General features: G+C 46.4%; 1 protein-coding gene across 1 annotated transcript; it reads left to right on the top strand.

Annotated features, from left to right (window-relative positions):
* Positions 1–1,595: 1,595 nt before the first annotated feature.
* Positions 1,596–12,957, top strand: LOC128333039 (sulfotransferase 2B1-like). The gene is made up of 6 exons (XM_053268047.1): positions 1,596–1,734; positions 3,207–3,415; positions 4,074–4,200; positions 10,392–10,486; positions 10,991–11,171; positions 11,936–12,957. The coding sequence occupies exons 1-6, from the start codon at positions 1,596–1,598 to the stop codon at positions 12,043–12,045; spliced, it is 861 nt and encodes a 286-aa protein (XP_053124022.1). The 3' UTR covers positions 12,046–12,957.
* Positions 12,958–13,548: the final 591 nt, after the last annotated feature.

Genomic DNA, 13,548 nt, shown 5'->3' with positions numbered 1-13,548 from the left:
TCCAGAAAGGGATGTAGGTGATGTATCAGCTGAAGCTGACACAAAGCATCCCTGGACATTGTGCATGTGTGGCTGTCATTACAGGGACCTCCACGCGTGTTCAGAGGCCATATGTGTCACCACACAACCATAGTTCCAATCTATCCTTGGTCCCTAGGCTTAGGAACAGACATTTGATATGGGACAATTCCCCAACAGAGATCTAGGTAAGGGAGACAGTGTCCTTATAGACCACAGCCACTCCTCCTCCAAGCCCACATCCTCTCATCTGCTCCACCACAGAGTATCCAAATGGAGAAGCTAGGGCCAAACTGGACCACTAGCCTCCCACAACCAGGTCTCTGTCATGCACAGCAGTTCAGCTCCTTCATCCCTAATCAAATCATGGATGATCTCTGGTTTGTTTTGGACTGACCTGGCATTACAAAATAATAGGACAATCCCCAATAAATTCTGTTTCAGGTCATTGTAAAAAGATCTTCAACAGTCATCAACAAGACATGGGGGTGGATACGGATGAAACACAATGAGCTGGGTGTTCCCAAGCTGAGGTACAGCAAATGAGTAGCTGGGGGTGGGGGTGAGGGATCTTCTCCTTGTACAGCAACATAGGATAAAGGTAGAATGCCATAGGCTAGAACATCCTTGGCAGAGGGTACAGAGGGAAAAGAGAGAGGGAGCAACGAGCAGAGGCAGCCAGCCACAGAGAGAGGTGGGAATCGGAGCTGGGATCAGAGGTGAGTCCAACTTGGGGATCAGCCTTGGCTGCACAGGAGGAGAACTCAACCCCTACTTCCAAACCTGCAAGAGAAGTCCTGCACCTCGGGGGGTTTCCAGAGCATTAATTCAAGTGTTTCATTTTTAAAATCTTTGCAAGATAGTCTTCTTCATCCTGAAAGGCCAGTGTCTAGCCAGTCTACTGGCAATGGTTGCTTGCTTTAGTGGGGAGTTGCATTTATGTCTTATTTGGTTTTTTAAGAATTGTAAATCACTTTGAGAACTATGAGCGATATATAAATATTTGTAGCAGCAGCAGTAGTAGTAGTAGTAGTAGTAGTAGTAGAATTAGTAGTAACACCCACATGGTGTGTGTAATTTGAGTCTTAACTAGCTCAGAATCTGGGTAATATTGGTTGGTGGGTTCTAATAGTTAATGTGATTTGTACAGTTATACATATTTACATTTTGCCCTACACACAGACACAGACACAGACACAGACCCCAGACAGGATATATGAGCCTCCCCAACTCAGCACATTGGTGAATTTGGTTGGGTGCGTTGCAAGGGAGAAGAATCTGTTTTAAAGCAGCAGGGGCAACCATCTGTCTTATTCATCCTATGTAACTCAAAACAGTCATGCAACTTTCCCCCAGAGAATATATATTGTGGATTTTCATCTGGAAAATCCTGTTACATGACAATGGAAGGAAGGGCTATCCGAAGGGCAGGTGTTTGGATCTGCATGATGATGAAACTTTCCAAAAAAGGCCAAAAAAAGAAAGCAAACCCCTTGGATAACACCAGAAGAACCAGTCCCGTAACTTTTCCTTCTCTCACTTTATCTCTTAGGTTTATATATCTTTGCAGTTTCTCAATGGCAGAAGTGACCTATTTGACCCACAAAGGGATCTTATTCAATGCTATATATCACTCAGTAGAAAACTTCATCTTTTTGGAAAATGAATTCCAGCTATTGGATGACGATGTAGTGAGTGTGGTTTACCCTAAATCAGGTAGGCAAGAAAACGGTGGAATGGGAGCCATGGATGATATTGATGCAAACAAGGAAATGGTCCCATGAAGCTGGAGTGACAGAATTCCTAGCCATGCATGCTTCTGATTGGTTGTTGTGCAAATTCTACCAGCAGGGTGGGAGAAGGGGGAAATGCTCATCTGCAAGCTGGGTATGCAGCACAACCTATTTTTATAATCCTTCTAAGCATTCTTAACTGTATTTAAAAGCTGAGAGAGCCTCAGGCAGAAGCAGTCTGTAGTAATTGAATATAATTATTTTTTTGTTCTTTTCTTTTTACAAGCTTTTTACAACCTTTTCCGAGTTGGTTTTCAACTCAGGAAAGGGGTGGGTGGAAGGGGTGGGTGGAAGGGGGATTTCTCTTGTGCAAACACGCCCTCCTACATTCAGCAGCAATCAGTTTTCTCACCATGATGTGAAGGCTTGCACGTGGAAGATTTTGGTATTCGTACAAGTACCACATTATGAGAGTTTCTGGCTTATCCCATCCCAAACTCAGAGAGTTTCTATAGACAAAAGTGGTGGTGGTAGCATTTTGAACTTACCGATAATACAGAATATTATGTTCCCCCCTTTCCCAATCTGCATAAAAAGGGGGATGGGATGAAAGGGTGGGCACAGCAGGAGAGGTCTCCACAAAGCAAGGGCTACAGAAGTATTTTTTCCAAACACATGGAATCCCCATGATGCTAGGAACCAGACAACTCGGTTGTTCATCAACAAAGATCATGCGTACATACCTGCCAGTGGAGCAATACTCAAAGTTTACGTGAAAAGACAGCCCATGGAATTCCTGAGTGCTGCTGCTCTGTTTTTTTGTACAAGATATCCTGGGAAGGGGGGCACAGGCCCTACCCCTTGGGTACAAGCATACAGTCCATGCCATAACTGATGAAAAGAACCGTCCATCTGGAGCAGTACTCAATCCAATAAAGGAGAGATTCTTCCTGTGTGATGAGGATGGATAACGCTCCAGAGTGGATCACTTTCTCATGGGACCCATAGGACCCAGATTTCCTCAAAATGTCTCATAGGTGCTATCTTGCTTTGTCTCCCCGCCGTCTTAAAGATAGTGTGAATGACCTTTAAATTTTTTTTTGAAGTGACTTGAATGCTTCAGAGCTATAGATGTCCAAAATGTGAGTTTTTGAGCCTGGCCTTCTGATCATATGGAGCTGGGCCATCTTCTGGAAATCTTTTCTGGCCTCTTATACAGAATGCACTAGGAGGGAACGGATCCGAACTGAAGGACAATTGATGATGTATGGTGTTAGAACAGAAGGTTGTGCAAAAATGTCCCTTCAGATGCTGAAGATGCTTTTCTTGGTTTTTATCAAGGGCTGGAATGATTGTTGGGTAGCACAAGGGTGAGCGAGGTGAGATGTGGGTCTTGCAGAATGGAAAGGGCTGGGGAAGAAGAGTCAACCCTGTCACTGCTGGACTCCCTCCTAGGCACCCATTGGATGGCAGAGATCTTGAGCTTGATCCGTCATGATGGGGACCCCACATGGACAAACAGTGTGAAGCTTGTGGACCGAGTACCCTGGATTGAGACTCTTGAAGGCATGGAGTGTGCCCTAAAATATCCACCTCCCAGGCTCATGTCTACTCATTTGCCATTCCAGCTTTTCCCGAAGTCATTTCTCCACTCTAAGGCCAAGGTAAGAGAAGGGGCAATTCTCAATGGGGGGCAATTGATCCTGATGCCACATGCATGCGAAAGCTTTCTTGGATGTGCAACAGAGGTGAGAAATGCAAAACACACCCACCTTATTCTCTACAAGAAAGGATAATGGGTTGCACACCATTAATCAAAAATAATAACTGAAAAGGACAGATTGTTCTCAGAATGCAAGTACTTGCTGGCAGGTAGCATCACAAAAACTGAGTGCGTTCCCTGCTTGGCGTATGGCCAGGAGTCAAATGGCCCAAGGAAAGAGCATGGAAGTTTGTGAAAGTGTGAGTATAGTCAGTGAGATGATGTTTGAAACTTGTGTGGAAGCCGTCTGGAAAAGCACATTGTTGTATGGGTTGTGGCCGTAGGTCAGTGATAGAGCTTCTACTCTGCATGTGGTCCCAGATTCAATCCCTGGCAGCATCTCCAGGTACGTCTGGAAAAGACTCCTGCCTGAAACCTTGGAGAGCTGCTGCCAGTCAGTGTAGACAATACAGAGATGGCTAGACCAATGGTCTGACTCGGTATAGGGCAGCTTCCTTGTATAGATGATCCTGCGGAAGGATTGCATGCTGTTTGAAACTTGGAGTTGTGGGTGGTTTTATCCTAATTAAATCATGCGCATGTCCCTGCTTCTCCTGCAGATTATCTACACTGCACGGAACCCCAAGGATGTGCTGGTTTCATTGTACCACTTTGCCAAAGCCATGAAGGGAGTTAAGCATCCTGGATCTCTGGAAGAATTCCTGGAGACATTTCTGAATGGGACTGGTAAGGAAAGAGGAAATAGCAGAGTCTTACTCAGGTTTACAGTAGGTGCAACCAATGGCACACGTGTCAAAAGTGACATGTGAAAGGAGGCTGCACCTCTGAATTTAGCAGAAGCCAGTTCATCTGTGCTAGAACATTCTTCCCCCTGCCCTCTCTGTCCAGCAAGGGACACTGACGTTTCTCCATATCTATATCCAGGGATGGATTGTTTTAGTGAAAGTCTCCCAGAAATTGTGCTTGCCCAGGAAGAACCACTAAACTTGTCAGATTTGCATGTTTACATACAATCACAGTATAGTTATAAACAGAGAGACACTTTTGATGTTAAAATTTCAGCGTTGCCACCCCAAGGCTTTGGAATGCACTCCCTGCTGAAATAAGATCTTCCTCATCTCTGATAGTTAATCTCTGATAGCGTAAATAGGGCTGTTAAGACTAGAGATGTGAAGACCTGGTGGAAAACTGAAAGGGGGGGCCTTGTTTTGAGGGTGATGAAAAAGCCCTTCCCCTCTTCACATCTCTAATTAAGATGCGTTTATTCATCCAGGATTTTAATTACACTTAATGATGAGTTCTATCATCATTGCCTTAAAATTGTTTTAATGTTTTGATTATGTTTTTATCTCTTTTGTTCAGATATGTGAGTTTGGGGCAGTATATAAATATGCAAAATTAATAATAAAATTGCATGCAAAGCCATGAATCCGAGGTTGGCCCACTAGCCCCATAATCCCTGGCTATTGGCCACTATGGTTGGGGATCATGGGAGCTGTCGTCCAAAAACACTTGGGGTGGCAAAGCTGAGCAGCTCTGATTATTAGACTGACTAAATGAAGACTTGGCAAACCACTTCTGAATGATGGCTGACCTTTGCTCTGATTTCTGCACTCCATTCCTCTCCTGTAGCCAGGAACAGATCTGGTTGTCCTGACTTGTATTACCTGGCTGTAGATTAACACCGACAGGCTAGAAGCACAGGGGCGAAACACCTTGTGCTCTCACCCTTTGGCTCATGTATCTGGCTCGAGCAGTTTTTAAGCAGGTACCTGTAGATGATGGTAAACCCCTCCTGTATTCTCCCCAAAGAAAACTACAGGGCTCTGTGGGAGCTAGGAGTCGGCCCAGAGACAAGATTGTAAAACGGGCCCCTCGCTGCCTTCCTCTCCTTCTCCTGGGCCCATGTCTCTGCTGCAGAAGAACATTAAGGACACGGGTAATATAGTGTAGCAGACTAACAGACAACCCAAACTGTCATCTGAATCCACTCCAAGATATTTGGACCAAATGATGGGGGATTGTTCTCAACCCAACAAAACAATTTGCAAAATATGGGAAAGGCAACTTGTAGAAATTACATGCTGAGGCAATTCTCACGATCACCCAAAAGTGGGCTAAGGGAGCCTAACCCGCTTTGGGGCAATCGTGTGCTGCAACGGGAGGCACACAGCTCCCGGCAGCTAACCACCATAAATACTCCTCCCCTTAGAAGAGGTTAACTGTAAGAGCGCTCTGTTAACCTCGTCTTTTTGCTCGTGTGTTGCTGCAGCGCATGGCAACACATGAGTAGACCCCCAACCGGGAGGCTGCAAGCAGCCTCTCAGGCTTGGGAGTCTCTTCAGGGTGCCCTGCGCGCTTGTGTGGGGCATCCTCGAACTTCTGGGGGCTGCGCAACCTCTGATCCCTGCAGCCCCCCACCAGCTACTTGACGGAGCTGGCAGTCTTGTGAGTGGTCGATCTGGCCACCCAAGGCTGCCTTTCAATTGTCTCCCCGCAACCCCCCTTACAGCTCTTCTCACGGATCGTATATCAGTGTATTGGCTTTTCACAGTAGAGGTTTTCCATGGTAAAATAATATTTCTTAAGAGCAATGCAAATTAATTTAACATTTTTATTTATTATTTATTATTTAATAATTCCATTTTTATACCACCCTTCCAAAATGGCTCAGGGTGGTTTACAACTAAAACATCCAAACAATCCTGCAAACCAGTGTTTGGTCTTGGTTCTTTAAATGTTAAGCTGGTCTAAGGACCGTAATAAATTTACTTACTTCAGAGTTTTTCCAATCTAGGGTAGTCACCAAGTGACTCAGTCTGAAAGCCTTGACCCTTATTTCAAAACACAGCCACATCACCTGAGGCTTTGTGTTGATATAGTTTTATAATGAAACTGCAATCCTGTGTACACTGACTGGGAAGTTAAGCATCTTCCACCCTGCCTCTGCACACACACAACATGGCACACATGGGTTCTTGAGGGCACAAACAGCAACTGAACTCACAAGAATGTAATAATATAAAACAAGTATATTTATGTAAATATGCATTAGCAGAAACATTTCAACACACAACTTAACATATTCCCACATCCTGCATATTATCCACTCCCCTCTCTGTCTCTAAAGGATCCAATATTTAAACAACTGAATTTCCAAGAAGATAAAGATGTACAAAAACAAGGTAATGGGTTTTTTTGAGGGAGGATCAGGGAGAGCTTGAAATTTTGGGGTTTTTAAAATGTAACTTGGGGGCTGGGTGGGAAAGAGACCCACCATTCAGAAAAGCAGGAGCTGCTGAGCTGCTTCCTCATGCCTCTCTCTCCTGGTTTGCACTCTTACCCTCATCATAACTGAATGGAGTGTTTGGAAGTAAGGCATTTCCTCCCCTCTCCCAGCTTCCCTCTTGCTCCTGCTGCTTTTGCTTTTTCAGGACATTTGCAGAGTTCAGGAGTTTTGAAAGCACAGAGGGAAGACAGGTACAAAAAATGAAACATACACAAGACAGATCTGATCTCCACAAGGGTGCTCCATTCTCCACGCCCACACACATGAAACTATTCCCCTTTCCCCTTTGAAGAGAGACAGTTTGCAAACTGAACTCCAAGCTCCACAATTTGAAAAAACAAAAAACAAAAAACGGGGTGGGGTGGGGTGGGGCTTTACTTTTTCTTGTCTTCTTTGAAGTGTCTCCCACCCTCTTCCACTTTCAGGTCCAGCCTGGGCAATAGAAGGCAGCAGGAATCACCGAGAGGATGTTTGCTTTTCTCCCTCCTTCCATCACCTTGGGCTCCCAGCAGCTCTCTCTCACTAGCACGCTGCATGGGCGGGGAAGCTGCATGGGCGGGGAAAGATATGGCAGGCAGGCAGCTGCCTTTGCTCTCACTTGCAGGCATACAGCATGGCAGAATTGAGAGGGCAAGGACTGGCCTGGGGGGTGGGGGCTCAGAGGCTGTGGGCCAGGAGACATTCGTCTCCCTTTGCCACATCAGTGGTACACCACTGTATGTTTCCCAGACTATGAGAAACACCTCTATCAGGCAGCAGCAATATAGGAAGATGCTGAAAGGCACCATCTCATACTGTGTGGTGGGAAGCCATGGTAAACCCCTCCTGTAATCTACCAAAGACAACCACAGGGCTCTCAGGTCACCAGGAGTCGACACTGACTCAACAGCACACCTGTAGAAGGTATGGAGCACAGAACAGGCACAACCTTTTTCATTATTACTTTTAATTAGTTGCTCAAGTTCAAAGTATAATTACAGTCTATTAAAAAAAATTTAATTGCATGACCCAGATCCTTCCTTGTAGATAGTAAAGTGAACTTCTTTAAGGGTGATTAATCACCTGGTGTTGCAGTCTGCCATGTCGTGTGTAATAGTTAACAAAGTTGTGGCCCTTTTCTTCTATACTGAGTCTACGTTTTCTTGAGCTGGGGTCTGGGGATAATGTTTTATTTTTGTTTAAAATGTTTTTCAATTGTTAGTTGTTGTTTTAATGTTTTAATTTGTTTTAGCTTTTTATTGTTTTATAAGTTGTTTTAATTGTAAACCGCCCTGAGCCATTTTGGAAGGGCGGTATATAAATCAAATAAATAAATAAATAATAATAAATAAACTGTAAATGAACCTTAAGGCTGAGAGATTTGAGGGCACTGTTCAGTCAGAAGTGCGACCCATTCGGCCAAGGGTTTTCAAGCTTGAGTTCCCAGATGTCGTTGGACTACAACTCCTATCATCGGTGCGAGTTCTAGTAGAACATCGGGGTCTCTGAATTTGGCTATGCAAGAGCTCTTCTTAACTGACCCTTCCAACCCCCACTTTCTCTTGGCCAACGGGAGTTCACAAGAAAGAGAAAAGATGCCATGAGATTTAAAAGTCGTTTATTTCTATAAAGCCGTCATTTTCTTTCATAAGAAGTTCAGGGGCTGGCCTGAACACCTGAACAAACAGGGACGGGATGATGCCTCATATCCATCATCCTTTCGATGCAATACACATTCATATTTCATGTAATAGACAATATTAAAATTAATGGGTTTGTTTTTCTAAAAAGTTTTTAAATGTATTGTATTTTTTTTTATTTTGGTTGTATTTTGGATCCTTTTGAGTGTTGTGCTGTTGTGAGACTCCCAGAGAACAATTTGTTATGGGACGGCTAGCCAGCGGTTGGTTAATATTTCTTTAATTGTTAATTGTTAGTTGTTGTTAATATTGCTCCCCTGCTAACCTGGCAAAGAGGCTCCTTTTAACGTGGTGAGACTCTTGATTTAGCTGGGGGAGAGTAACTGGCCCTATCCACCCCCAAAACAGTACCTCCAGTGACTGTTCCTGGTATCTATCTTATGTTTCTTTTTAGATTGTGAGCCCTTTGGGGACAGGGATCTATCTTATTTATTTATTATTTCTCTCTGTAAACTGCTCTGAGCCATTTTTGGAAGGGCGGTATAGAAACTTAATGAATGAATGAATAAATAAATAATTGTTAGTTGTTAATATTTTTATATTTTTCAAATTAACTAGCCGACCCCGCGCAGAGCATCTATGCACTCTTGGGGGCCAGTAGTTAGCTCTCCCGCTACTTCTGCCTCTGCTTCCGGACCCAGCCACCTCCGCTGCCACCCCACATTCCTTCCCCCCTCCAGGGCCTTGCCTCCGTGGCCGGCCCGGGCCCGCCACCTCTGGCCTCCACAGCTGGGCCGCCACCAAGGCAACTAATCCCCCTGGATACTCCTCAGCCAATCAGGCGTGTCCGCCGCCCAGCCAATCAGCTGGGCTCTGGGACGCTCATTCCAAGGAACACCCAGGAGAATCCTATATAATAAAAGGCTAAGTGAGCGGCCGTGGCTTTGGAACGTTGGGGATCTGCGTCCCTGCCTCCCTGGGCTGTTCTGGGCCTGCGCGAAGCGCAGGCCCAGAAGAGCCCAAGGGACACAGGACTGCAGACACCAGTGTCCCACAGCCACGGGCGGCCATTAGCTGGTGTGTGGCGGCGGGGGAAAGTGGCCGAGGCGGCGGCAGAGCCGCCGCCTCGGCCATGAGCTGCGGCACGGCGAGAGGAGGCCGAGGCAACCAGAAGCGGCCGCCCTGAAAAAGGCGAGGGCAATGGTGGCGGGGGAAGACCGAGACGGGGGACAGGGAAGCTGGGTGAGGTGGCGGCGAAGCCGCCAACGAGGCCCCCGCCCGCTCACAGCCGTCGCCCCCGCCTGCTCACCTGCCCTCCCAGCTGCCCAAAATCACCTTCCCCGCTCCCCCCAAAAAAAGATTAAGGGCCAAAATGGCCCATGAGAAGGTCGCCGCCCCCGCCTATCGCCCTCCCGCCCACCCAGCTGCCGAAGACCACCTTACCCGCTCCAGCCCGAGGGAAAAGAGAGGAGCTCACGAGCAGAGCTCCTCTCTGTGCTAAGTCACTGCTCAAACTGCCGCTATGGATGCAAAGGACGCCTATTGCGTCCATTGCGACAGTATGGGCAGCAGCTTAACACAGAGAGTAGCTCTGTTCCCGAGTTCCTCTCTTCTCCTTCGGGCTGGAGCGGGTAAGGTGGGCTCCGGCAGCTGGGTGCGCGGGAGGGCGATAGGCGGGGGCGGCCACCTTCTCATGGGCCATTTTGGCCGTTATTCATCCACACACACACACCCAAAAGTATAAGCAAAATAAGGAAGAACAAAAACAGAGACAACAACAACAACAAAAACAAAAAGAGAGAGGGGACAAGGGGGGAAAAAAGAGACAGAAAGAGAGAGAGAGAGAGACAGAAAAGACGGGATAGAAAGCTAGCGCCCGTTATCATAACGGGCTTAAAAATACTAGTTAATATAATAATTATCCTCACTGGTAGCACTGCTCTTCATCCTGGCCACCTCCACATTGCCCACCTAGCTTGTGACTTTCCACTTTGGCATTCCTTTTGTAGTGATCTTTGGGTCTTGGTTTGACCATATGAAAGGCTGGCTGGAGATGAGAAACAGAGCCAACTTCTTCTTCATCACCTATGAAGAGCTGCAGAAGGTAGGGGTTCAGCTTTGACTGGTTTCACACACCAAGCTTATGGGTTGGCTGCCTTTGTGTTTTGACAATGTCTCACACTTTGGGCTACTTAGTTGCCCCTGAGCATGTGCAGAGCACCCTTCCTTTGTGAATGCAGTGTTGGCTCCCTATTGCCATTGTGGTCTAGGATCTCGTATCCTGCACCTTGCTATAACGCTGCTGTCTGGATGCTCATTGTGGTGCTGTGCTGGCTAAGAGGCAGCTTGAGATGAGAAAGCTGCCAGTCATACAGCTGAGGAGGAGATGCTTGCCTCCGAATCTTGGCCATCGGACTTGTGTCCAGAGTGGCGGCTTGCTGGGAGACCCAACATGCATGGATGCCGCCTGGTCTGACACATGGGGCCATGCTACACAGTGGCAGCAATCCCTTCTGCATGAGTCTTGTGAAAGGGCAGATCTCCACAGAGCAGTGCAGTGTTTGGATTCCCATTTGGAGCCTTTGACTTCTGCTCCTGTCCTCCCCAGGACCTGCGAAGCAGTGTGGGGAGGATCTGCCGCTTCCTTGGTAAGGAGCTGAACAGCCAGCAAATTGACTCGGTGGTGGAAAACGCCTCCTTCCAGAAGATGAAGGGCAACAAGCAGTCTAACGGTGCCCAGATACCTGAGATGATTATGGACCACACCAAAGGGAAGCTTATGAGAAAAGGTAAAAGCAGAATTTGATGGGTACTTAACGCTGGCTCGCCTTCTTTTGAGTTTGCATTGGCTGGAGCTGAGGGAACATGAACCTGTCAGAATGATGATGTGTACATAAGAACATAACAGCCCTGCTGGATCAGTCCCAAGGCCCATCTTGCGCAGCATCCTGATTCACACAGTGGCCCAACAGATGCCGCTGGAAGCCTACAGGCAGGAGTTGAGGGCATGCCCTGCTGTTATTCTCTTGCAACTGGTACTTAGAGGCATCCTTTTTTTGAGGCTGCAGGTGGCCTGTAGCCCTCCAAGTAGTAGATAGACCTCTCCTCCATGAAGTTATCCGAGCCCCTCTTAAAGCTATCCATGTTATTGGCTGTCACCACATCTTGTAGCAGAGAATTCCACAAGTTGATTATGCATTTTGTGAAAAAATACTTTCATCTGACAAATCTGCAGAAAGGAGAAAAGTGTCCATGACAACATTTTGTTAGATCAGACCAAGAGGTGATTGTGGTGGTATGTGTGGATGGATGTGCAGTTGACTTGACAGGCACCTTCAGATTTCTGTAGTGTGGGACTGACGTAGGCATTGTTCATAGCAGTGGCATGTAGGCATTTCTGCACTCAGTGACATGTGTTTGGAAACACAGCTTCATGGAGGACCCGATGGCAGTGTAGAAGAGGAGAATACCATGGAGTCATCCTTTTGGTGGTAGTGGTCCCTCTTCGGGTCTTTCAGGGACTGACTGATTGATTGATATTGTTGCCTTTCAGGAATTTGCGGGGACTGGAAGACCCACTTGACGGTGGCAAAGAGCGAACATTTTGACCACGTTTACCAGGAGAACATGCGGGGTGTGAAGGTCACCTTTCCATGGGACTGAAGAATGCCAGATGATCCCCCTTGCTTTTCTGTAGCCTCAGACTCGGTACCATCTGGAGCACATTCATTCCACCAAGAAGCCATACTCTGTTAGGATGGATCCAGACATGCTGATTTTGGCACGGAGCTCCCTGTGGGAAACGTGATACATGTGCCATCTTCTCTCCCACATGGGGCTGAGGGAACAACTTCCGCCCGTTTCGGATTAGGGTCGTGCACAGCATCGGTTGCCTTGTGTGTAAGAACATAGGAAGCTGCCTTATCCTGAGTCAGACCATTGGTCCATCGAACTCAGTACTGCCTACACTGACTGCCTGACACAAGGTTCAGAAGGTTCCAGGTTCCCTCCCTGGCAGCATGTCCAAGAGAAGACTGAGAGAGACTCCTGCCTGCAACCTTGCAGAAGCTGCTTCCAGTCTGTGAAGACATTGCTGAGCTAGATGGACCAATGGTCTGACTCGGTAGAAGGCAGTTTCCTATGTCCCTAGAAAGAAACTTAAGGTAGACACCAGCAGCCGCCACTGGAGGGATTTTCTGACCCTGCTAAATATAAGAGAATCACCACTTAGCATCTCCCTCACCATCTTTTAACACAGCACCTACGAACCACAAAAGGAAACAAGGTGCTGACATTGAAAGAAAAGGGAAGAGACCAAAACCAATAGGGAGGTCAAACCAAATATATATCAAACATGTATATTCAAAGGAAAAAAGAAGAAATATGTATGAAAAGGGATAATTCACAGGATACAAATGAATCAGGCATTCAACTAAAAGTTGCAAATGACTTCACACCATTCTATTGCAAGTCAAAAGGGGAGAAAAAAGAATGATCTTGTACATGGATGTAATCTGTGGCATTGAAGGTAGCCGTAGACTTCAAAACTAGTCAGTAATAAATTCTTTGAAACAAGTTGTTCTAGTAAGAACTAATCTGCCTACTTTTCTTTCACTACCCCTACAACTGGACTAAATTTGGTTCAAATCAGTGAGGTGGTCCACAAGGTAGTCCTCTTGCACCTCAAATGCTCACATGTTCACCATCTTGGAACAGGTGTATGATATCATGACACACTATGCCACTGAGATGTCACTTTGTGTCCCTTCAGCTGTAAAAATTTAGGTCAAATACGCTAGGCGATTCACAAGTTAGCCCGCTTGTGCCTCCAATGTTTATGCACCCGCCATTTTGAATAGGTGGATGACATCATCACAAACTATACCATTGAGATTCCCCTTTGTGTCACTCACTACAACTGTACCTAATTTGGGTCCAGTCAGCTTGACATTCTACAAGTTAGTCCACTTGCACCTCAAATGTTTTTGCGTCCGCCATCTTGGATCAGGGTGGATGACATCATCACAAACTACGCCACTGGGGTATTCTGATGTTTCCCTACAACTGTACCCAATTTGCTTCATATTGATCCAGGCATTGCAAAATTGATAGAGGGAGGGAGACACACACACGCACACAGACACATGGAATGCCAGGTGATATCAT

This window comes from Hemicordylus capensis, chromosome 7 (assembly GCF_027244095.1).
Source record: "Hemicordylus capensis ecotype Gifberg chromosome 7, rHemCap1.1.pri, whole genome shotgun sequence".
Classification (NCBI taxonomy): Eukaryota; Metazoa; Chordata; class Lepidosauria; order Squamata; family Cordylidae; genus Hemicordylus; species Hemicordylus capensis.
This window is presented reverse-complemented; position numbering and strand designations above follow the sequence as displayed.